The sequence below is a fragment of the Aedes albopictus genome, chromosome 1 (assembly GCF_035046485.1).
Source record: "Aedes albopictus strain Foshan chromosome 1, AalbF5, whole genome shotgun sequence".
NCBI lineage: Eukaryota > Metazoa > Arthropoda > Insecta > Diptera > Culicidae > Aedes > Aedes albopictus.
The window spans coordinates 64,987,494-65,009,652 of record NC_085136.1 but is presented as its reverse complement, the minus strand read 5'-3'; the positions used below and the strand labels follow the sequence as shown (position 1 = coordinate 65,009,652).

The following is a 22,159-nucleotide window of genomic DNA, read 5'->3' as shown; positions in this document are numbered from 1 at the left end:
AAGATTATCATTCTGGAAAAAAATCGATAACTAATTAATGAGGCGTCCGATTTGAATGTGGTCTTCGACAAAGTTGTAGCTGATAGAGTAGCCTAAAAGTACCACGGATCAACTAACGCTCTAGGGCACTTGGGGAAATGCTACGGTCAATCAATTGAAAAACGTCATTTTCCCATAGTAATTCCCATACAAACTTTGAAGGGCTTGTGCAATCTCAATTTTCAATCAAATGAGCTCAAATTTTGGGAGAAGGCATAGAATCTGGTTATGAATCGAATAAGCGGTGTGGAGCAAAAACGATTTTTTGAACCACGCTAATGGCCACTTAGCAACAAAAGGTTGAGCTCTAAATTTATTCTTTTGGAATCCTATTTGAGATACAGTGCAAAATGAATCCAATTCTAACCCACGCTTTGCTTTTCCAATCTTCCCTAGGAACGCCGGAAAGATGGCTCCGACGGGCACCAGCATCGGCCGCTGCACGGTCAGCATCATGGCCCGGCCAACGGCCAACACCCGGGCCACGCGGGCTCGGCCCGAAAGCACGAGAACACCGAGGAAATCCTGTGGGATTGGCAAGCGGCCTCGCTGCTCCTGGCCATCATCGGGTGTTTGATGTTCTTCTTCGCGGCGGCCATCATTGCGCTCAACCAGACGCGCCAGTGGAAACGGATCGAGAAGCACTTCGATGCAGGTAAGTTTCAAAAAGTTTCTGCTAATTTGTCACATCAATCGTAAACCTGTTCCCAACTTTTTCGAAATCTTGCAGTTATAAAATTATTTCAATAAAAAAGTTAATATTTTTTTCAACTTTTGTAAGTTTTGTACTCGTTTATCCGATTGCAAATGGTAATACCTGTTTCCAAAGTGAATTTGCTTTCGCACAGAAATCTACATGTTCAGAAAATCTCGGAAAAATACCTCACACCGAATGTTTTGACGGCATGAATACGTCCAATCGGAACGGAAAACCGGCGAAATTCGAGTACGAGGAAACGGTCCATTTGGTACGTTCTGCTTCGTCGTCGTCCGCTGCGCCGTGGTCGTCGTCCGGCGACGACTCGCTACAGAGCACAGCAGGCGGTGATTTGCGCGCGTCTTGATGAATTTATTTAGCCGAAAACGGATGGCGATCGTTATATGCTTCCCCAGCATGCTTTGCGATCGCAGTAGGTTTGGGTTTGGCAGTAGGCTAGGTGGTTGCCTCGGGAAACTGTCCAGAACTATTTTTGCACCAATAATGCGAAACGGACATGGCTAGACCGGGAGGAAAGCGATGGAAATGCTTAAATGACGACGGATGGGAAAATGAGATTAACACTTTCGTGTGGGAAATAATGCTTCATAGGAAGTTATGCTTTATTGGCGGTTGAGGAGAATTAATTGATCCTCTCATTCTGGTGAGGTGATTAGATACATAATTTCTCATTAAAACCTCTGATTCTCAAATAGATTTACAGTGTGTCAAACAATTGTCCGTACCATGTCTTTTTCTTTTAAATGCTGATGACTGTTTTTATACGCTGAAACTTAACCTAATTATATACAGGGGTTGGCCAAAATGTTTGGGATAGGTAACATTTTTTTTTCTCTCACAAAAAAGTACAACATGCTGTAACTTTTCATAGAGTGCGTTAAAAAATCTTAAATTTTGACTGTTTATCAACATATTATATGTGAATTATTGGTAAAAATTTGAGCTCAATTGGTTAATCTTTCACGAAGTTAGAACCGTCCTGGTGAAACACTATTTCTCAGATAACACATTTTTTAACTGTCTACCTCGGAAACCAGTGAACCAAATTGAATGAAATTTTGAACGTTTATTAACAGGGAATTCGGACGTCGTATTGCGCAGTACGAAAAAAAAACACGTATATATATAAACGTGACGTTGGGTAGAAATCTTCTCCGTCATATGCGCTGATTCCCCTCATAACAGACGGGAAAACGCCACTTAAGGACTGTTCATTTTATAAAGAGGACACCTTATTTGTGTGATATCTTTTTTATTTTTCAATAAAATCATTATCGGTTTTTTGCATAAATTTCCATAGCTATTCTACAGTGTAGGAAAAATATAACATTATACAAATTGCCCTTAGTTATGGAACTGAAGCGGTTTTCGTTAAAACTCAATAAAACCCCATTTCTCAAAATTCTACACAACCCTCCACACACATAACTTTAAAATTTTCATGAACTTTTCAATGTGTTGGGATCTAATACTATTCTTCTAAAGGTAGAGTGTAATAGTTGGTCAGTAATAATGCACCAAGCATTATTCAGCTTGATATAGTGAGTTGCCTTGTTATCAATGAAATTGATAAAAAATACTTATTTAAGTCCAGTGATGCAATAACACTACGGAATCAGTTCAAAATTTGTCCAGTATGGAAGAGAATCGCATTCTAAATGATACCGAAGAAAAATATGCTTTAAAGTACATTCTTCATCATAAATTTAATAATTAATGATGGCCATAATGAAAAATTGCATACTTTTTGCTCCATAAATGCAAGTTTTTGATCCTAGAGAAGCTTATTATTATTTATTTTCAGCAAGGTCTGACCCTATGTAATTATATACCTTATTTGAAAATAACTACATGTTAATTTTTATTTTCGACATCATTGTTACGTTGTATTTGCAATAGAGTACATCGTTATTTAGAAGAACCTTCAAAACACGAAGCGGTTTTATCTCCGGTAACTGCCATGAAGCACAGTAACCAAGCCAACAATGCTATCAAGAAGCGGTTTTCTGCATTTGAATTTGCATTATTAGTACTTTCGACTAGATCCATTGAAAACATTCAAAATTTAATATTTTTATACATTTTTGTTTAACAAATAAATTTTATCCTGAAAATCGAGTCCAATTTGTAACTTTAATATCTCAACAACCATTATTCCGATTAGGTTTATATTTTGCCAGAATATGTATCACTCAAACTGCTGCAGCATGGGAAACACTTTTTTGCAATTAAAAACGATACACCGATGTTTTACAGAAATTTTGTGTTTATCTTTAGTTTTTGGGAATTGAAAAATTGATCTCTCGAAACACTTTGCCACATTTTTATGAAGTTCAATAATTTTAAACCAATTTATTTATGGTTATTATCTGCTAATATAATGTACTGAACAACTAACCAAGGCTGCTCAAATTCGAACTACGCGTTTTCTTTTTATAGCCTTGCAAAGTTGTCCTCTTTATAAAATGAACAGTCCTTATTACAGATATTCCAACTTACCCTTGCCAATGGCTCATCAGATGGAAGCAAGAAGATGTAGGCTATCAATAACCAGTTCCTGGAAATCGAATAATTACGCGAAATTTCACGTTTCAAGTTCACTCCACTCGTAGGTAAGTGGGAAAATGTTTCTCGTTTTGCGTACGACAATGGCAATCGCACCAAAGCAGCAGATAGCCGAATTGTTCTTCATCATCGTTCAAATTTCACTTCGCCAGATTCACTTGCTAAACCAAGTGCTAAACCAACCTTTAATTCACACTCCATAAAATGCTGCAAAATGCAGCAAAAGCCACTTTTTTCCCGTCAGTAAAATGTAAACAACAAGTTATCTTCGCCTACGGAGAATGCAAGCAAATGTGTGCGTGCATTTTCTGTACACGAAACATAGTATATCACAACCGCAGAGAAAGATTTCTTCGTTGCACTGTGATGGAGTTTTATGATCTGTATGTACCATAGTATCACGTAGAAGATGTGCCGTGAATTGAATTCAGGTTGTTTTTGAGGGACAATTATCAAATCTTATTAGGGAAACTCATTTAAAGAAACTATAGGCCTAATCAGAAACAACTGCTACTGGTTTATTCGCGTTATCTACTCATGCAGGCGGCGGTGATAGTGGTTGGGAATCCACTTCAGCTACTGGTTCGTTTGACACGTTGTTTCTTCAACCCAAGCCCGTGCACAAGGGGGGTAGGTTTGGTTTCATTAAGAGACACTCTAGGGATATTCCAGGTCAGCCTAACTATCTTGGAGTTCAGAACTTCAGGTCTACACTTGTAACAGTAGCCATATCTGATATACTGAGTAACGTTGCATAACCACATGCGTTTACTGGACCAACTTGAAGTCTACTATATGTTATTTTGAACCTTTGGGACATTACGGGTCGTCCAATCCAAACTGTCCTGAAGTTTAACTCTTGACAGTAGCAATAGTTATTCTCACAGTGAACTGCACCATTACACATCTTACTGTAATCCAAAATCCCCCTGGCATTTCAAGAGTCATTCCAAGATAGTTTTGAAATATTCCAGATCAACCAAACTACCTCGGAGACCATAGCTTCGGTTCTACACTTGTGATAATAGCTTTTGCCAGTGCGATAAGTAGTGTTACACCCACTGTATTTTCCAAAGTAGTTTGAGGAACTATAAGCATTGTTATATATTTTTGGGATATTATGTTGTTTTACATAGTTACGTTATACAACCAAATAGGATCCATGAACCTTTTAACTCTCAAGAACCACTTCATGAAATATTTCTGATAATTTAGGTCATCTAAACTTTCATGGAGTAAACAACTTTATATCCACACTTGCAATGTTAGCCTGCTACACTAAATAATGATACATAATGAACCATATTTACTAATATTTTTTAAAGACTAGAAGGAATAGTATTATACTTTTGGAACATTTGTGCTATTAAAAGTTACGTTACCTAGGGTATCGCGCCACTTGGGCGGTGGCTTCTATATTCGTCTGTTTTCCACTATAACTTAGTCAATTTTGAACCAATTGGCTTGAAATGTTGTACACGGGTAGATACTATACCTATCACATCACATTCCAGAAGTTGTGTCAATTGGTTCAAATTTGACTGAGTTATAGTGGAAAACAGGCGAATATAGAAGCCACCGCCCAAGTGGCGCGATTCCCTACGTCAGATTCGTAAACTTCTATAAAACTCAGAGCCATTCCAAAATTCTTTTGAGGTATGTCAGGTTTACTTAACTTAAATGTTGTGTAACTCAAAACAGCAAAAAAGATAATATTAGGGCTGTAGACTCCATGTTGCATTTTGTCCATATTGCTGGACAGTGTGTACGATTCTGAATATCAAAATATCCCGAAGCTAGGTCATTGCCTCTGATAGTATTCTGCGAGCTCCAGTAAGTTTAATAGATTAGAAAACATATACTATGTTTTGGCTACAGCATTTTCAATTGTTGTAGATGCTAGATTTTTAACATCATAATAGTTTGGATGACCCCAGCTATCCTGATGACGTCCATTGAACATTCAGAAGATTTACTGGACATGAGAGATTACAAATGGTAGCTTTGTATAATGATAGAAATTACCGTTACATCCGTAGACTTTAGGATCTAAACTCAAGAACAATTTGGATGACCTAGGATAACCCGACTGATCTGATTCTGTCTCTTGAACTTTTCAAAGACTTACTGGACGTTATGGAATACAAATCGTACCTTTGCATAATGAAAGAAGTAACCGTTACACCCGTAGGCTTCAAAATCTGAACTCAAGAATAGTTTGGTTGACCTAGGATATCCCAACTGTTCTGACACTCTCTTTTGGATTTTCAGAAGACTTACTGGGCATGATTGATTGCAAACCGTTGCTTTGTACAATGAAAGAAGTTACCGTTGCACGCGTAGACTTCAGGATGAAACCTCAAGAACATTTTGGATATCCCAACTGTTCTGACGCTGTCTTTTGAACTTCCAGAAGACTTACTGAATAAGATATACAGGTATGTTCCGTTTTTATCAACACGGTCCGCGATTTTCAGATAAAAACGGAATAATTTTCTTTGACAAAATATTTTGCAACATTTTTATACAAATTGGACGATTTCCTGTAGAACACATTCCAAAAGTAAAAATATGCAGTTAATGAAATTTAATTGTTTTTGATGTCTTTTAGCACATCTTGGTTGCACAGTTCAAAATACAGTTTTCTGACTGTGACGTCGACAAGATGTTTTCACCACCATCCTATGATTCCTATGAAAGTTTCAACTAGGATACTACTTGATAATTCATGCGCTACAACTCGTAGCGGTAAGTCTACGCCAAATGAAGCATTCGCCTCCACTAGTCTCGGTACTGGGCCGATCGCTTCCAGTCACCCTTAACGTTTAGAGCCCTTAGGTCCTCCTCAACTGCAAAAAGCCACCGTGTGCGCGGCCTACCACGAAGCCGACGGCCCCTACCTGGTTCTCTGCTGAATATGGTTTTAGCTTGTCGTTCCTTCGGCGTACGAGCTACGTGCCCAGCCCACCGCAGCCTGCCGTATATTATTCGCTTCACTAGGATACTTTTAGAAAATCTTCTGGAAATTTTCTAAGCAATCACTTGTATTTTCTCTAGAATATTGGATTCTCCAAGAAGTTCCTCCAGAATTCTTGTAAGTTACCTTGTACCATGCCGCTTGTTTATCTTTTGGAATTCGATAGGGGGTCCTCCATAAAAGACGTAGCATTTTTTAGACGATTTTTGACACCGCCTTCCCCCTCGTAGCCTATTTTCCCATACCTAAAACATGGCTCGTAGCATAATCAGCGGCTCCCCCCTCTCTCCTAAAATGCTACGTCATTTATGGACGGCCCCTAAGAATTTGTAAGGAAAAGAGGTTCTGCCCCTTATGATTTCTTCAGAAATTTCTTCTCGGATCAACCTAGATGTCTCTTTTTAAATTTCTCCTGGAGTTTCTTTGGGGATCCCTTCAAATATTCCACCAGGAATTGGAATTTATTAACCATACTAATGTATTATGTTGGGAACAGCTCGCTGACGTTATGTACGGTTTGGGTCTGGAATGGCCCTAATGCACAAGGTGGGCTAAGAAAAGCATTCTGGGATTTAACCTAGGTCCTAGTTCATCAATTCATCCAAGAGTTGCTTTGGAGATTCACCAAGATTTTACTTTTGAAAGACAGGAGTTTCTCCGTTTCTTCAAAATATCCTACGGGAATTCTTCCAAGACTGCTTTCTGAAATCCCTCCAGAATTTTTTTCTGATATTTCTCCAGGGGTTCTTTCTGGGATTCCTTCAACAGTTTTTTCTAGAATTTCATCAGCAGTTCTATTTTGGATTCTTTTAAGATTTTTTTTTTGGTATTTATGCTCAGTAGAAACATCTACACCTACTGGAACTATCACAGATTTTCCAATACGATTCTATCTCTCATCTTTGTTATTTTCTCATGATTACTAGATGAACCAGCCTTGAGCTGAAAATCTCGTCATAAAGATACTATTGCAATAATAATTATCCCCGATTTACTGCGTTTCCTGGGAATCTCCCAGAAGTTTAGTCTAGTAATCTTCCAGGAATTCTTACCTAAAATCCCCCAGAAGTTTCTTCAGGGATGATGTTCTGTATAGAAATCTCCGGGGAGTTATTCCTGAGGATCCTCCAGAAGTTCCTTGTGGGGATCCTTGAGAAATTCCTTCTAGGAATCCTGTATAAATTCTTTCAAGAAATCATCCAATTGTTCCTCGAGGGATACTTTCAGAATTCATGGGATTACTGGGAATCATTTGTTTCTGCTGGAGAAATCCGCAGATCGTTTTCCAAGATCCTAGACTCCTCCTTCTTTGAGAAACTTATTTCTGAAAGATTTAACTCCTAATTCACCTAAAGGAGCTTCTGAATTATTTCCTGACGATTTTTAAGAAGAAATCCATTAAGGAATCTGGAGGAATACAAGAATCGCTAGTAGAAATTACTGAAGAAAATCAAAATTGCATTTTTGGAGCAAACGAAAGATTCAATCGCGGATAAAATTCTATAGTAATCTTCTGTTAGGCTAGCAAATATTGCTGTTTCGATCTGGAAAATTTGGACAGGGTATCAAGGATGACAAGAGAGATCTCTGGTAGAAGTTTGAGCCCCGTCGGAAAGAAATAGCGACCAGTAGAGAAGAATTCAGCATAATTTCAATAAAACGTGTACAAAATCATGTGAAATTTATTTCACTTTAAAAAGTCTTGTATATTTTAGAGTAAAGGTGTCTTCGTAAGAAATGTCTTAAATGGCAGAATGGTTCTTCCATGACGCTTCTCTGAAAAGATAAAACTAATCTAGATCTGTTGCAACTTATCTAGATCAAATATTGCGTAACCAGATTTTAGTAAAAAAAAAAAACTCTCTCAATACTTATGAAATTCAAATAACTCAACGTACATATGTACAGATGGGTAAATTATTGGTTAAATTGGGAAAAAATCCACAGCTCAGGTGAGATTTGAACTCACGACCCTTATTCGCTAGACAAGTGCTTTACCAACTAAGCTACCGAGCCAATTAATGACCCGGCAACTTAGTTGTCATAAGGTTCAATTCTAATCTCATCGATCTATATCATCTTCCCCTAAACCGCAAATATAACCATCTCTGTTGTACATATGTACGAAGAGCGAAAGCGAAGATGATATAGATCGATGAGATTAGAATTGAACCTTATGACAACTAAGTTGCCGGGTCATTAATTGGCTCGGTAGCTTAGTTGGTAAAGCACTTGTCTAGCGAATAAGGGTCGTGAGTTCAAATCTCACCTGAGCTGTGGATTTTTTCCCAATTTAACCAATAATTTACCCATCTGTACATATGTACGTTGAGTTATTTGAATTTCATAATTTGACCACACGGATTGGTATTACCGAAAATTTGCACTTCAAGTGAGTCTCACAATACGTTTCTCTGAAGTCACCAAACCTTTAGGATAAATATCCAGAGCACTAGAGGTTTTGTCTGTCCAAAACAATGTTTTGCTCCAGTGCGCAGTGATACTACTGCAAAAATTTTGGCCTGAGACCAACTTCCCTCAGCTTAACGATGTGCCTTTTCCATGTTCTTCCGTCGTCCAATCCCACGTTTTCTGCAGCGAATCCATAATTACAGGTTGTAACGGTTCGTAGTGCCCCCTCAGCAGGTTTGCGAGAGTTTATCATTGGCCACCAGATGACTCTGCCCTGCCCAAAACAATTGAAGCAAGACCGTCCGGCTATTTGCCCAAGAAGTCCTATCAGTTAAAGGCACAGAGCGAGTGTGGTGTATTAAGGACACAGAACCCCGTGGTTTTACCGTATTTATACCACAGGCCAAGAATGCAGCCGTAGATGTGGGTAGCCAACCGTTGTAGACAACGTCCCATGAATACTTGGGCAGGTGATGATCGGCCATTTGCAGCATCCGGCCAGAAAGACCAAGGAAGGCTCGCTCTCCAAAGGCCCCAAGTAGCACCTGCAACATCATGCAGATTGTGGCTTTCTATGCTTTGGTCTAAATGAGTTGCACTAGAAGCATATGAAACTTCCATCTTGTCAGTTGAGTTGCATTTAAACTCCGAAATCCGTAAAGTTGCGGCTTTGTTTCATAGAAATCACAAATTACCACGTGTTTGACATCGATCTGTGGAGGCGGAGCTTACATATTGCTCGCAAGTGATATTACAGTCAGCTTACATTAAATGTGTTATGAAACATGCATGAAACATCTAACTCTGGTTTGTTTGTTCAGATTAGGTTCCATATGCGTTACAGAAAACTTGAGCGTCTTTTCATTTTGACAGTTCTCTAACTTGTGACAAAGAAGGTGCAATAAAATAACAAGTAACTTCAGTAGCTTTTATGGTGTGTTAAGCATCGATTCTCTCATAGAGCTTTTGGTGTAGTATGTAAGGTGAGTAGATAATACTCCTGGTGTCCATGGTTCGAGTCTGGACAAAATCTTTTCCCAACTTTTTTATCATTCCTTCTCGTTTATGTTGCATAAGAATTCAGAATCTGCGCTTTTTGGGTTTCAAAGAAGAAGCAATTGTGTTCTTTCGTCCGTAATACGGACAGTGAATAAATTGCACTAAGGTTGCTGTTACTGGATTAGCAACAAGTCGTGTTGCGTACGAACCTCCCCCATTCGGATTGGTGGCAAAGGTCGCATCGAACGGGAAGAAAGATGGGGAAGGAGGTAATCGGCAGAAAATGGCGGCAAGAGGAAAGGGGCTGAAAAAAGCTGTGAGAAGTCAGATTAGCATTGGAATAGTGGGTGGAATAGAGGAAGAAGGTAGAGAGCTATCCAAGTAACTTGATTTTGTCGAACAGACTAGAAGAGGTTCTTAAAACCATAATAAAGCCAACATAAAAGGTAATAAGTTTTTATGACGGTTCTCAAAACCTCTACAAGACTAGTGGCCATCAAAATGTTACTTGGGTAGGGAAAGATAAAGAAAAAGGGCACTAAGTAAGACAACTAAACAGAAGTGTGAAAAGGTTATCCAAGTGTTTTCCTGAATCCGTAAGATCTGCAAGGAGAAGCGTGCCAACCCTAGAGATGTGAGGTCCTAATGCAGAATCTTATTAGCCACAGGGAAGATGACCCTTCCCAGCGGCTAACGAGACTTTGTTGTTTGCCTCATCTATAGGGTCGGCATTAATTGTGTTTTAGTGCACTTTTAGCTGTCTACCTTCTTTACCCTACTTCTTCAGTGTTGGTAAAATCACACTCAAAGCCGACTCATGAACCGCTCCTGCGTGAGCAATCTCGCGCGCGATTCTGAATCATTTTCTCACGCGCGAGATTTTCATGCAAAATTTCGCTCTCGCGAGTCAAGCGTCACAATCTCGTTCGCTTGTAATACGAACCCAAATAAATAAACGCTAGACTTGCTTTTGTTTTACCATATAATCTTAAAAGCTTCGATGCAAACAATAAGAATACCAAGAAATACAGCAATGAGTGAAATCACGAGTCAACTCATGCATGATTTTTTCGGCGGTGAGTTTGGCGAGTCAAAAATCGCGCGTGAAACAACTCAACCATGAGATTTGAGAATTTGAGTTTTTACCAACACTGCTTTCAACCCACTTTCTTAATAAAGTCTGATCTTCTTCCTTCTCCGAACTCCTTCACTCTTGCTGTCATCTTCGATCGTTCCACGCTCTCGGGCCACGGTTCAAATACAACCTTTGCCACCTAAATGAAGCGCGAGTTCCTCAGCTTCCGAAGAACGAGTCTTCATTGGTCTTCGATCGGGTGTAGCGAATGGCCGGAACATCTCCTGCCCCAGTCTACAGCGGATGTCGACACTGCGGAGGGTTATGGTTCACCTCTGTAGTTGTGGTAAAACCGCGGTAAAACCTCGGTTTCACAGGTTACTTCTGAACGTATGGAGTACATACTTCAAAATGTTATTGGTATTAAACTTTTGTTTCTAGCTAGCACGTCCTGCGCTTTCGTCTTGAGTCGTAAGCTGATTCCCAGTTAAGCGATGGCAGTTCTGTATAATTCGCACCCATCTTGTGGTAGATACCATTCTTCCGAAGGAAATCCTGGAATGCTTTAGAAGTGTGAACAAAACGCCATGATCCGATGTGATTGTAGTAGTTAGGATTGGATCGATTAGAAAACTGATTATAATTAATTATGTGTGTAATAAAAACAATTATTCTATTTTGAACACCCCTAGGCGAACCAGCGTGCAAACCGTGATAAACCGTGCAACCGTGCAAACCGTGAAAGCAAGAGAGGGCAACTAGAAGTGCACTCCTTTGGTGCGCGCAGCGCGCGGAGAACCGCATTGGAGTGAGAGAGAGGGAGAGATATTCGAGATAGGACCGAGAGGATTTGAATGTAGGGGTTCGTGGACTCGGGATTTGGTGGAGGAATTCAGCACGCAAAAACGGCTACGCTCAAAAATGTGTTCGGCCTGCACATTTTTAGTAAACATCCATGCCGCACATGACTGTGTTCGAAACACACATTTTTTTTAAATTGCTCGTACGCTCATATGATCATGTATTTTGCAATAATTTCGACATGGCAACCTCACTGGGTTTATAAACCACCTTCAAATACCGAAAAATATTGATATTTTGCAAAAATGTGAGCGTGCGAGCAATTTAAAAAAACGTGTGTTTCCAACACAGCCCCTGTGCGGCATGGGCGCTACTCAAAAATGAGAGCTTTTATTTTAGAGAGAGTCTGGTTTCTATTGTGGTATCGATCAGATGTAGAATTTATGCTACCATCTTTCGTTACGACAGTGATGTTGACAACTTTGACCACAGGCCACTTTGTATATGCTAGCGTGGTTCAAAAAATCGTTTTTGCTCCACACCGCTTTTTCGATTCGTTATCAGATTCTAAGTCTTCTCCCAAAAATTGAGCTCATTTGGTTGAAAACTGAGAGTGCACAAGCCCTTTAAAGTTTGTATGGGAATTACTATGGGTAAAGGACGATTTTTATTCAATTGACCGTAGCATTTCCCCAAGTGCCGTAGAGTGTTGGTTGACCCTTGGTACTCCTAGGCTACTCTATCAGCTACAACTTTGTCGAAGACCTCATTCAAATCGGACGCTTCATTAATTAGTTATCGATTTTTATCCAGAATGAAAATCTTTGATCATGATGGTTACGCTATTCGATGGGCATCACTGCAATTTGCCTTGAAACATAGTAGCCATGATTTCAGTGTTCTATCTCTGGCGCCATGTGCAGCAATGTTGCCTGCTGGAAAGCTGAATGATCACTGTTAAAGTTTCTCCAGTTGGATAATAATCGATATCTAATGAATGAGGCATCCGATCTGAATGTGGTCTTCGGCAAAGCTGTAGCTGATAGAGTAGCCTAGGAGTACCAAGGGTCAACTAACACTCTTTGCCACTTGGGGAAATGCTACGGTAAATTGAATGGAAAACGTCGTTTTCCCATAGTAATTCCCATACAAACTTTGAAGGGCTTGTGCACTCTCAATTTTCAACCAATTCAGCTCAAATTTTCGGAGAAGACATAGAATCTGGTAATGAATCGAATAAGCGGTGTGGAGCAAAAACGATTTTTTGAACCACGCCAATATGCATCTTCCAGTACAATGAAGTAGCTGTACATAAATGTCCCAGCGAAATCCACATGAATTCTCTCAAACGGTCTCATCGGTTGTTGCCAACAGTGAATTGTGGCTTTGATCGGATCAGCTTCCGTTAGAATGGCAGCAACCAGTCTTGTGCATTATCACAATCATAACACAAAAAAGTCGCAACATCAACATTGCCCTTCTTCCTCCATCAACGCTACAGCCGACCGTCTCTATGTTGCTAACGAACACATTCGAAACGAACGCATTGATACGGTGGCTGCCGCCGCCCCGCTCTTTCACTCACTCAGAGCCGTAGCGTGGTCCCATGGCGCCCTTGGCAAGCATCCAGATTGGCGCCCCACGACAATTGAACATTGTTAATTTGCAAAAAAAAACGTGATCATTTATTTTCTTTTTTCAAAGTTTCTTTAGTTGGATTTTTGTGTTTCGTTTATTCTCTTAGAGTATTTTCCACTTAATGGATATTCCGACATCCTCAAACAATCTTTTTTAGAAATTCTCTACGAATAATTCAATTGTTTTACCTGATTATTCCATTAACTTTAGGAAAGGTTTCTTCTAAAGCTTATTCAAAATATTTCCCAGAAAATCTATAAAAAAATGTACAGCAAATACAAGGCGAAGCATGGACTGGAAATAAAGAAATACCAGGAGAAAATCCTGAAGAAATTTCTATCTAAGTTTTTGCTGAAATCTCTGAAAAAAATCTTGCTGGAATCACTAAACGAATTTCTGCAGGAATATCCGGAGGAATACTTGATGGAAACCCGGCAGACATTTCAGCAAGAATTTCCAATAAAAGGTTTTATGAAGAAATCCCAGGAGGAATCCATGGAAGGATTGCAAAAGAAACCTTTGGAGTAGTTTTGAATAAAATCAATGGCAGATTTTCTCACGGAATATCTGGGAAAATTTCTGAAACAATTCCAAATTCATAATTTTTTGGAAAAAAATCTATGGGAATGAAAAGTTTTCTAGTGGAACTCTAGCATAAATTTGTGGAGCAATCTTTAATGAACATGGAACAATTTTGGAAGGAATAAATGGCGAATTTTCTAAGTGATATGAGGCATTTCTTCTTCCAAAAGGAATCTGTAGAAAACTTTCTGAAGGGAACTGGTTGAATTTCTAAAATAATCTATAGATGACTTTCTAAAAAAAAACCCGGAAGAATTCCTGAAGAAATTCACAGAGACATTTATAAAGGAATAGCTGAAGGAATTTCTATAGGAATCCATGGCAGATCATTTATCATAATCCGTAACCCTTCCAGATATTTTTGCAGGAATCTCAAAAAAACTAAGGGAAAGAAATAGCTGAATAGCTGAAGGAATTTCTATAGGAATCCATGGCAGATCATTTATCATAATCCGTAACCCTTCCAGGTATTTTTGCAGGAATCTCAAAAAAACTGAGGGAAATTTTGAAAAGTTTCTAAAGAAATTCGTTGAAGATTTTCCAGGATGAACCCAGGAAAAAATAGTGAAATTAATATTGAGAAATAGAAGTATCAACCCTTAGAAGAATTTTTGAAGGAATCTGTGGAATAATTCCTAAGGCTATCTTTGAAGAAAATAATTTCAGAAATATTTTTGAAAGAATATCTGCAGAAGTTTCTTCAGTAAACTATGGAAGATTATCCAATAAAATTCAAGAAGAAAGAACCGGATTAATCCTTTGAATCATTTCTGAAAAAATCCTAGATAACTTCTTGAAAGCCTCCATGGAGGAATTTCTAAGGGAATCCTTCGAGAATCTAGGAGAAATTCTTTGAATTCAGGAAATAGAAATAAAATCTCACTGGTTTTTGGGCGAAAACGACTTGTAAGGTTTGTGCTAGATTTACAAGAATTTTAAACCCAAAGAAACATAAACAATAGTATGAACTGAAAGAGCATTATCTGAATATTTTACATTTAACCCTCGAGCTGTCACGTCTTTGACTACTTGCAGCGACGCTGCGCTTACGATGTGTACCACAAGCGCGCATTTTTCATGGTGCGTGTGCTCAGTACACGACGCGACCGCTCCCGGGTTAAAATACTTTTTTTCGACGCTCTAAAATGTTTGAATGAATGCGATAAATTTGATTGATTGATTGATTGATTTGTCTTTATTAAAGAGACTTTCAGCCCTTGGCTGGTTCGTCTCCAAAATGCGATAAATGACCTCGGTAGTAACCTCAAGACATTCTCCAGTAAGAATGTTTATGAATCATTAGAAAGAAACTTTTACTAGAATTTCGAAAGCATAAAATTTTGCTTTGTCATTGAAAAAAAAAAATAAGATAGTTTCTCAACATCGTAGTATTCCAAATAATTTAGAAAAATCTAAACTTTTGAGAAATTGGAAAAGCGTAAAAAAATTATCAGTCTTATATACTTTAAACAGTGAAATCTTAATAACATTCATCCTGTTTGCTTTTAGCCTTAGGCCTTTTCGGCGCCCCTCTGAGGCTGACACCCTTGGCGGGGGCCAATCTGGCCAACCGCACGCTACGGCTCTGCACTCACTGCTGGGTGACTCTCATCTGAAAAGGCCAGGATGAAGGTCAATTTGTTTAGTAGTATTGCATGGCGTAGCAAACACAAAGATAGCACGCCCTATGAATAGAATGCAAGGCGTAGAACAAAACCTCGCTTCGGTGTTTCATCGTGTGGTGCGAAAAAAAGAGACGATCGCTGCTGCTGGATGTGGTTGACTCTGCATTGAACGAGGGTTGGCTTGAGAGGGTGGCCAGACCTACCGATTTATCGGTAGTCCTACCGATTTTTGACGTGCCTACCGATTCACAGACGCGAGCCCTGAAACTACCGATTTTTCAAATTTCCTACCGAAAACTACCGATTTTCCAACTTGATAATTAACAATGTTAGAATATCTTAATAATAAAGTTTTGGAACCAAAGATAGTTGGCATGCATCTTTAAAAACAGATCCAAAAACTTTAAGAATAAAAGAACTGCCAGTTTTTGCCAAGAATTTCAGTAAAGATATCTTCAAAAATTCCTAATGTGATTCCTCAAACATTTACTGTTGTGATTACTTCAGGATTCCTAGAGGGATAATCCCTGCTAGGAATTTTTTTTAGGGTTGTTCTAAAGATCCTTAGAAATATTTCTTCAGGGATTCGTTTATAGTTTTCAACAGGGATTCCTAGAGATTCCTCAAAGTATCCCATACTTCCAGAAATTTATCTTGGAATTCGTCTAGTATTATCTACTGAGATTGCTTAATCAATTTCTGTTACTGAAATTCTTCTTGGGATTTTTTTTTTGAGAATTTCTCTGGCATCTCTACATGAATTCCTATAAAGATTCCTCCAGAAATTTCTCCAGATAATGATAGAGAAATATTTCTGAAAAATGCACCAGGAAAATTCCTCCGGGAATTTCCTTCTTTCGAAAATACCTAGAGGGATACCTTCGGATATTGTTTAACTTTATAATTTAACATAAGTACGTCTCTTTTTTAGGAGTTGGGTGGTATTATTTTTGGCAAAATATTTAATTGGACGCTTGTAGAAATAATGGGGAATTGTTTTGGAATATTTCTGGTAGATTTATTCGTACAATTTTTGAAGAGTAGCTGGTGGAAGTTTAAGGAGAAATTTCAAATAATTAATGAATGTGCAACTCCTAAAGAACACTCTTGTCCTGGAGGAAATCCGGCCATTTTCAATAAATGCTGAAGGAATTTATGATGCTATTTTTGGAGAATATTTTGGGTCAATTCAAAAGTTTTTCTTGAAGTTCCTGAAAAAAACTTTTGCTTTGGGTTTTCAAACAAATTCTGAAAGCAATATGTAGAGCGTTTTTGTTACAGTATGCTCATTAATATTCTGATAGTGATTTTTTTCCTTGATACATTTTATGACTAGCAGGAAGAACTTTTGAAGATAAGGATTAAAAATTCAAAAATAAACCTTTGGCGTCATTCCTAAAGCAGCTCTAAATAAGCTTTATTGAGATTCGTTTAATTCTCAATGACATCTCTTAGTTATTTCTTGGAGTACAACGGAATCGAAAAACTTTAAACCAATATTTTCTAAACCTTCAACCCTTATTTTCTTGAGTAATTTATCTAGAAATTGCTTTATGAGTTCTTCCAATATTTTTTAAATCGATTCCCTGGAAAAGTTAAAGTTATTATTAAAAAAAAAAGGATATATGGATATCATATCTGTTATGAATTTTGCCTGTTTTTAAGTATACCGTGATTTCGGGTGAAATTGACAAGTGGGGTGAAATTGATCGACAAGGGGGACAATTTTTATTTGTCAAAAATAACGCTTTTAACTTGAAACAATTAGTCAAAACTGATCATCATCTGGCTCAAGGGTTATTGAATGATGAGTTTACATGTTTTACAGACAATAAGTCATATATTTCTGTATTAAATTCAATATTTTCCGAAACTGTGTGTTAGGCGAACTTCAAAGACACTCCCAACCTTTTGTTACCGTGGTAGTATCGCAAATGTAATGAATATTTGAATTAATATTTCTAGCAGCCAAGTATTCGCTAAATCTGATTTCGTCTTTAAAAATTCTATAAATATTCAAATTAACGCATAAAATAATACTTTTCGAAAAAAATCACATTTTTAGTATGGAAATTGCATACTTTCAGGAGTTTTATTGGAATTTACTAAACTCTAAACTTGAAGAATTAAAAATTTTGCAAAGTTGTAAAAGTTTTGCATAGATTTTCGCATTCTAGGATGGTTAATTCAGGCGGAAAAAAATATTTTCAAGACTTACAAAGGCATTTCACTGACTAATGAATTTCACCCTGAAAGTAAAATTTATGATTTTTAATTTCAAATGACATTTATTATAATAAAATGATATGCAGTAAAAGTTATAATAAATAATATAATAAATTACTAGAAGGTTTTCTTGATGCATATCATCAAAAGTTCTTCCAATACAATCATTTGACAGTTGTGAACAGGTATTCCGAGAATATATGAAGGAAATTCAGGAGCAGAAAGTGCTTAAAGAATCTCATCAGATAAAACTAGATGAATCCCAAAAGGAATTCTTAAAGGAATCCCTATACAAAACCACTGGAGAAATTCCTGGAATAATCCTTGAAGAAATCACAGGAAGAATGATTATATCAAAAATTTTGAGGAGGAATTTCTGATGGAATTCTAGAAGGAATATCCCTACAGAAATTCCTAGAGTAATTCCAGCGGGAATACCCGGATGAATACCGCAAATCTTAAAAGAATAAAAATAAAAATTCTTGAAGGAGTTTATAATGAATTCCTGGAAGAATTTCTCAAAGAATCAGAAATTACTGGAGGAATCTTAACCTTTCAGGACGTGCGTCCTGAAGGGTTACAAAGGGAATCCCATTAGGAATTTATGCAGAAAACTTCACAGAAATTCCTGGGGTTAACTTATCAAAAATTCCTGAAGGAATTTCAAAAGGCATTCTTTGAGAAATACCAAAAATAATTTCATAAGGTTTTCCGTAAGGAATACCTCGATAAAATTATTGGATAAATTCCTGGAGGAATTCCAACAGGAATCTTCGGATAAAAAGGATCCCAAAAAATACCTGTTAGGATCCCAGTAGAAGTCTGGAGTTATCCATGGAAATGAACTCTGGAAATATGACGGTGGAATAAAATGATGATGACCTGCACCATTTCAGTACTTAGTATTATGTTAGTCCAATATTTTCCATGATTTTAATTCACTATTCGAATTTCATGCTCTATGGGTATCTATCTATATTCTTAATTATTAATCAGGTTGATTCTGTTTCAACAAAATATGTCTGACTTTGTTGAGAATTCCATTACAAGCCAATTTTTCAAGCCTACCGATAACTACCGATTTTTATTCAGTAAATCTACCGATTTCGAAGAAAACCATCTGGCCACCCTTGAGTGGCTTTTGCGTGAATAGATTATGTTTTGATGGACTGGGTTTGTCGTATGAAGTGATGGTTAAAGCGAGTGTCGTTCGACATTAACCATCCTGAAACTGCACAACCCTGGCAGCAACTTCAGTTTTACACCTTCTTTTCATTCTGGCTGTCGATATTCTGCCACCACACGTAACCACGAGCCAGCTACTTCAGTCTTGTCATACCAAAACGTGTTGAATGCAGTTCACATGGGGACTCTTTCTCGAAGGCTCGGTGGAATGTAGACTCTGATTCCGCACAGAATACAGCCTTTCTGTACGGTGAACTCCCACTGATCGACTCTAAAACGGTGACCCGGTTCAACACTTCTTACAGTTCGCAAACCTTCCAGCAACGCTGTCCCTAGATTTGTCCAGTACTTTCTCCTTCAGCCGTAGCCTCGAGAATGAATCGGCTATCCTGTGTTATTCGTGGGTCTGCATTGGATGCTGTAGTCGAATGATTGCAAGAATATCGCCTAGTGTTGCCTTCTTAGTGCTAACATTTTCGAATGACCCTTCTTGTTCGACAGACATTGTTTTAGGGATTCATTGTCCGTGACCAGAATGTTCAGGCTTCCGTACATGTATTGGTAGAATCGCCGGACTTCGAAAATTATCGCGTAAGTCTCCCGGTCAACCTACTTGTACGCCTATTGGGTTGCGTTCAACGTTTATGAAGCATACGATATTGGTCACTCCGAGCCATCCGGATAAACGTGGCTCAACACAGCACCGACCCCGTATGGTGACGTGTCAGTTGACAGGACCATCGGATAACCTGATCGTACCTGACAGGACCGGGCTTCTGCAAACCTGAGCGTCTGTTCTCCAGGAAGAGCGGCTCACACAGCGTCGGATCCCCATGTTAGGGGCGGCTGATCAACGTCCGAGCGAGCGTCCAAGTGCCAGGAAAGGTCTCTAAGCTCAACTGTGCACTACGATCATCCGGAAAATTGGGGGTTGGTGTCAGGCCCTACGAGCCAGCCGTAAAAAGAACTATTGCAACGGAATAATAGCACAGAGAACAGACGAACATGCTCGAACAAAATTGCTTGAAAATCTTGTGTAAAGAAAAAACAAGCTCAGTAGCGACATCGACGGTGACTTTCCCACTCAAAAACGTGTTTCGATACCATGATGGCGTTTTCTAAAGAAATATTTCACTAGCGCACCTTTAAATTTTCCTACCCAGATTCTGAGCTGTATTTGCTCAAATAACATGATGTTTATGATTATTTCATTAATCCAGCTACAAAATTTGAGCAACCCATTGATAATTAGTTTCATTATTTTCAATTAGGAACAAGTTGAACAATAATTCAATTTTTGTTTTCCAAGTAAAACCACCACATTCTCTAGGTGGAACTATACTAGGGTGCACACTTGGTGACACTAGCGCCAAAAGGTAAAACAACGGCAAATTTGTACCCCGATTCGAAATTTGACAGCGCCGCGTAATGGCCACATTCCCAGTTATTTCAAAACAACCGTTGCAATGCTTTACACAATAGCACTACATGAGCTTGGACGTCTGTTTTCTGTGATAATAGGGGAACCAACATATTTTGGACACAGCAACGCGCCAATATTTTTTGGACACTTACGGCAAAAACAAATGGAAGTGTCCAAAATATATTGGCGTAACGCTGTGTCCAAAATACGTTGATTCCCCTACGAATTGAGATAAACGGCAACGACCCCAGCGAACAAAAAGGACTTGCGATTGGAAACTCGGTACGTGGAACTGCCGATCTCTCAACTTCATTGGGAGCACCCGCATACTCGCCGATCTACTGAAGGACCGCGGGTTCGGCATCGTAGCGCTGCAGGAGGTGTGTTGGACAGGATCCATGGAGCGATCTTTAGAGGTAATCATACCATCTACCAGAGCTGCGGCAACACACGCGAGCTGGGAACAGCTTTCATCGTGATGGGTGATATGCAGAGGCGCGTGATCGGTTGGTGGCCGATCGACGAAAGAATGTGCAGGTTGAGGATCAAGGGCCGATTCTTCAACTTCAGCATAATAAGCGTGCACAGCCCTCACTCCGGAAGCACTGATGATGACAATGACGCATTTTACGTGCAGCTGGAACGCGAGTACGATCGCTGCCCAAGCCACGACGTCAAGATCATCATAGGAGATCTTAACGCTCAGGTAGGCCAGGAGGAGGAATTCAGACTGACGATTGGAAAGTTCAGCGCCCACCAGCTGACGAATGAAAACGGCCTAAGACTCATTAATTTCGCCGCTTCCAAAAACATGGACATATGTAGAACATTTTTCCAACACAGTCTTCCGTATCGTTACACCTGGAGATCACTACAGCAGACGGAATCTCAAATCGACCACGTTCTGATCGACGGACGCCACTTCTCCGACATAATCGACGTCAGGACCTATCGTGGCGCCAACATCGACTACGACCACTACCTGGCGATCAAACTGCGCACAAAACTCTCCAAGTCTCCATCATCAACAATGTACTGTACCGGTGACCGCCACGGTACAACCTAGAGTGACTGAAGCAACCGGATGTCGCCTCAGCATACGCGCAGAATCTCGAGGCCGCGTTGCCAGACGAAAGCAAGCTCGATGAGTCCCCTCTAGAGGACTGCTGGAGTACAGTGAAAGCAGCCATCAACGACGGAGCCGAGAGCACCGTCGGGTACGTGGAAAGGAGTCGACGGAACGAATGGTTCGACGAAGAGTGCAGAACGGTTTTGGAGGAGAAGAACGCAGCGAGGGCGGTAAAGCTGCAGCAAGGAACACGGCGGAACGTGAAACGTTACAAACAGAAGCGGAAACAGCAGACCCGCCTCTTTCAGGGGAACAAGCTTCGCCTGGAAGAAGCGAAATGCGAAGAAATTGAACTGCTGTGTCGTTCCCATGAAATGCAGAAGTTCTACGAGAAGCTCAACGCATCCCGCAACGGCATCGTACCGCGAGCCGAAATATGCAGGGATAACGATGGGGGCCTCTTGATGGACGTACGTGAGGTGATCGAAAGGTGGAAGCAGCACTTCGACAAGCACCTGAATGGCGTGGACGGCGTGGAACGGACGGAATTACTACGCCAATGCTGCAGAGGATGGAAATAATGTCACGATAGACGGAGATATCTTTGAAGCGGTGGCAGGATGACTTTATGTGGCGGCGAAGGATGAACCACGAACTCGCTGCACTATTTGGTGAGTCCAGCACCCAGAAAGTGGGAAGGATTCGGTGGCCAGGGCATGATGCCAGAATGCCGGACAACAACTCTACAAAGTTGATGTTAGCTACTGATCCAGTTGGCACAAGAAGGCATGGAGCGTAGCACGAAAGAAAGGTGTACCAGGTGGA

The 22,159-nt window shown here is 39.5% G+C and overlaps 1 protein-coding gene and 1 non-coding gene across 2 annotated transcripts in view; both read left to right on the top strand.

Moving 5' to 3' along the window:
* Window positions 1-22,159, top strand: part of LOC109401930 (tumor necrosis factor receptor superfamily member wengen) — an 89,065-nt gene that overhangs the window by 44,957 nt on the left and 21,949 nt on the right. Inside the window, exon 3 of the mRNA XM_029854691.2 lies at window positions 436-694. Within this exon, the coding sequence (XP_029710551.2) occupies window positions 436-694 (259 nt within the window). The remainder of the gene's footprint in view (window positions 1-435; window positions 695-22,159) is intronic.
* Trnaa-agc (transfer RNA alanine (anticodon AGC)) lies at window positions 8,505-8,576 on the top strand. Its single transcript has one exon. It is a non-coding gene; the product is annotated as a tRNA-Ala (tRNA).